General features: G+C 43.9%; 1 protein-coding gene across 5 annotated transcripts in view; it reads left to right on the forward strand.

Moving 5' to 3' along the window:
- Window positions 1-2,847, forward strand: part of Amph (amphiphysin) — a 17,006-nt gene extending 14,159 nt beyond the window's left edge. For 2 of the 5 annotated variants that reach the window (XM_018023921.2, XM_018023919.2), the window contains exons 3-9: window positions 291-481; window positions 769-1,041; window positions 1,171-1,289; window positions 1,394-1,437; window positions 1,623-1,808; window positions 2,216-2,394; window positions 2,515-2,847. In XM_018023921.2, coding sequence (XP_017879410.1) covers window positions 291-481; window positions 769-1,041; window positions 1,171-1,289; window positions 1,394-1,437; window positions 1,623-1,808; window positions 2,216-2,394; window positions 2,515-2,595 — 1,073 coding nt within the window. In that variant the 3' untranslated portion in view covers window positions 2,596-2,847. The remainder of the gene's footprint in view (window positions 1-290; window positions 482-768; window positions 1,042-1,170; window positions 1,290-1,393; window positions 1,438-1,622; window positions 1,809-2,215; window positions 2,395-2,514) is intronic. The other 3 variants (XM_018023920.2, XM_018023923.2, XM_018023924.2) reach the window with 3 other exon arrangements.
- Window positions 2,848-3,070: the final 223 nt, after the last annotated feature.

Genomic DNA, 3,070 nt, shown 5'->3' on the forward strand with positions numbered 1-3,070 from the left:
TGTTATATGACTGTAAATAATATAAAAAATATTAAAAATTAATTTTAGACAAATTTCTTTACACATTATTCTTTCACAATGCAGTCATTTTGACTGTTTTGGGCAATATAGGTATATACTAAGTTTCAGTCTTTCTAGTGTTAATAAAAATTCTGAATAAATGAAAATCGAGGAATCGGGATGACACAGAGTAAATCCACACGAGTATAATTGGTCTTATCAATGTTTATCATGTATATCAAAGTTAATTTCCCAACGCTTACGTATCGCGCGTGTGTGTATTTGTGCAGCGGTTCAGGCAGCGTCGAAAACCTTGATGGATTCGCTGAACGAGATCTACGAGAGCCAATGGACCGGGCACGATCTTCTGTACGTGCAAGCTCAAAATCTGGACATGCTGTGGCAAGACTTTACTCATAAACTAGCGGACCAAGTTCTCGTGCCTCTCAACACATATCAAAGCCAATTTCCAGAGATGAGGGTACGTTCACGATCGTACGCAGTACATAGTTTTGGTAAATGCATAGCTACTCAGCCAAAATTCTCGACCTGCATTCTACAAGTACTCATGTAAAAATAAAATTTTCATTATCCAAGCTGTCGACGACGACTGTCGATCCGTATCGCATTTACTTTTTACTTACCGCTGTTTTACATCAGAATGGTTGCGAGATCCCTATTCATGTCCCCTCGAATGAAATGTTTGTAGGTGCGCCGCCGTCGCGCAGTACAGTATACGAATAGTATAAAATAACTTGTATATTGCAGAAAAAGATCGACAAACGTGGACGGAAGCTGGTAGATTACGACAGCCAAAGACACAATTTCCAGTCGCTGCAGTGCAATCCTAGGAAACGAGACGAACTGAAAGTTTCTAAAGGAAAAGAGATGCTGGAGGAGGCTAAGCGTACATACGAGCAACTGAATTCGGAATTGCACGATGAGCTGCCCGCCTTATATGACTCGCGCGTTCTTTTCCTCGTTACCAATTTGCAAACGCTATTCGCCGCTGAACAAGTGTTTCACAGCGAGAGTGCCAAGGCAGGTGGTTCTCTGTTGAATTTACTACTAATACTCGCATGGAACTGTGCGAAATTCTTGTTTTCATCGATCATTTGCGAATAAGGGGAACGGACGTAGCGATTTGACATTGTTATTTATACGTTCAAGGTTTATTCCGAGTTAGAGGCAATCGTTGATAAATTGGCTAACGAGAGTCAAAGGGGATCGTACACGTTGAAGAAGAACACGGAACCACAGTCTCCAAAATCACCGAACGCCAATTCCGCGTAAGTAAACAACTATTACTGCTATCTTTTTTAAGATTAGACAACAACACCGATCTGAACGTTCGGCGCAATGAAACTTATACACGTTGTTCTACTTGTTCCAGTTTAATAATCAACACGCAGCCGGCGCAGAATAATATATCTCCAGGTAAATATGTTGTCCAGTCACGTGTCTATCGTGAGTTTTTGAAATCGTTTTCTCTGTACTAACATCACTACGAAAAGTAGTTGTGCATGAATATTTCGACGCCACACAAAGACGTTCGGTTACATCGGTCGGTAGTTAAATCGGTGGTGTTTGGTTTCGAGTGAGAGCTTCGTTGCGTGTTACAGTCGTGGATGACGATTCCGCTCCTGCAGTGAGAAACACATCGCCAACTACACAATTAAACGGCAATGCTAACAGCAATGCTAACAGCAATGATAATTCCGTGAATAATCAAGACGTGTCTCCGCAAACCACGGTCGCAGCTACCACCAAGCAGCACAGAGTGGAAGAGCTATACGATATTCCAGTTGGTAAGTATGCCACGTGGGCGTAAATCAGTCAGCTAGTAATCACCTCACCTCGAAAGTCCGACCATCGATCATGAACGCGTTGATACGCCGATCGACGATTGAAACTTATCGTCCTTGTCGAAATTTTGTCTTGTGTCTTCAAACTCGAATCGCTACGATTCGTCGAGACATCCGCATCGATCGCTGATCGATCCGAAACGTCTCGAAAAGTACGTAACAGAGTATGCTGCTGCTGCTGTTGCCTGTCCCTATTATTGTTCGTGCATGGTCTTTGTGGCTGTAAGCCTGTGGATGAAATTCGTATGATTCTGGCTTTCAACGGCGAAACGACGAAAGCTGGAGTCTCTTCATACAGAGCCCGTCGTACACGGGTCCATGACTAATGCAGGCGGATTGAATTATTTTAGAGGTGGAATATGAAAATGGTACCAATTTCTCTGTAGGGGCGACGACCGACAACTTGCCACCAGGGGTATTGTACAGAGTCAAGGCCACTTACAAATACAGACGCGAGGACGCGGATGAGTTGTCATTCGACGTGGGCGATATTATTCGGGTGGTGGAGTACGATGATCCGGAAGAACAGGTTCGCATTTTACATAGAATCTATTTTCATCGTCACGATACGTAGCACGACGTGCACGACGTACGTTTCGTTGCTACACTTGAATGCGACCTAATGCGAATCGTTTCGAACTCATCGTAGGAACAAGGTTGGCTAATGGGCATCAAGGAAGGTACGAACGAGAAGGGTATGTTCCCGGCGAATTTCACGAAACCACTGTGAGGACTCTACCAAATTCGTTCGTTACACTTCGATGCTCACTCACTGCGTAACGACGTCGTATTCTACGCGAAGAATACCCAGTTGCAATCACGTACGTTCAAAGTGAGAATCTCGCGCAGTCATCCGAGATACATTCGATCAGATACGTATGGAAATAACGGATGGAAAAAAGCTAAGATAAGACATGGAAACGGAATAAAAAAAAATAACGCATATATACAACGAGAAGGGGACAAAAAATACACGAAACGGGAAGAAGGGAAGGGGTTGTGCGTGTGAAGTATAGTCATGCTGCTTGAGGATGGACTGCGGAGAACCGGAAGCACCCCAAAGTGCCTTGACCCAGCCACTGTCTGTGCCAACGTTATTCATTGTTTTTAATATACTGGGAATTTATCCTCCCACACACACACACACACACACACACACACACACACACACACACACACGCACGCACACACACACACACGCACGC

The sequence above is a fragment of the Ceratina calcarata genome, unplaced genomic scaffold, assembly GCF_001652005.2.
Source record: "Ceratina calcarata isolate Rehan_Ccalc_2016 unplaced genomic scaffold, ASM165200v1 scaffold311.2, whole genome shotgun sequence".
Lineage (NCBI taxonomy): Eukaryota > Metazoa > Arthropoda > Insecta > Hymenoptera > Apidae > Ceratina > Ceratina calcarata.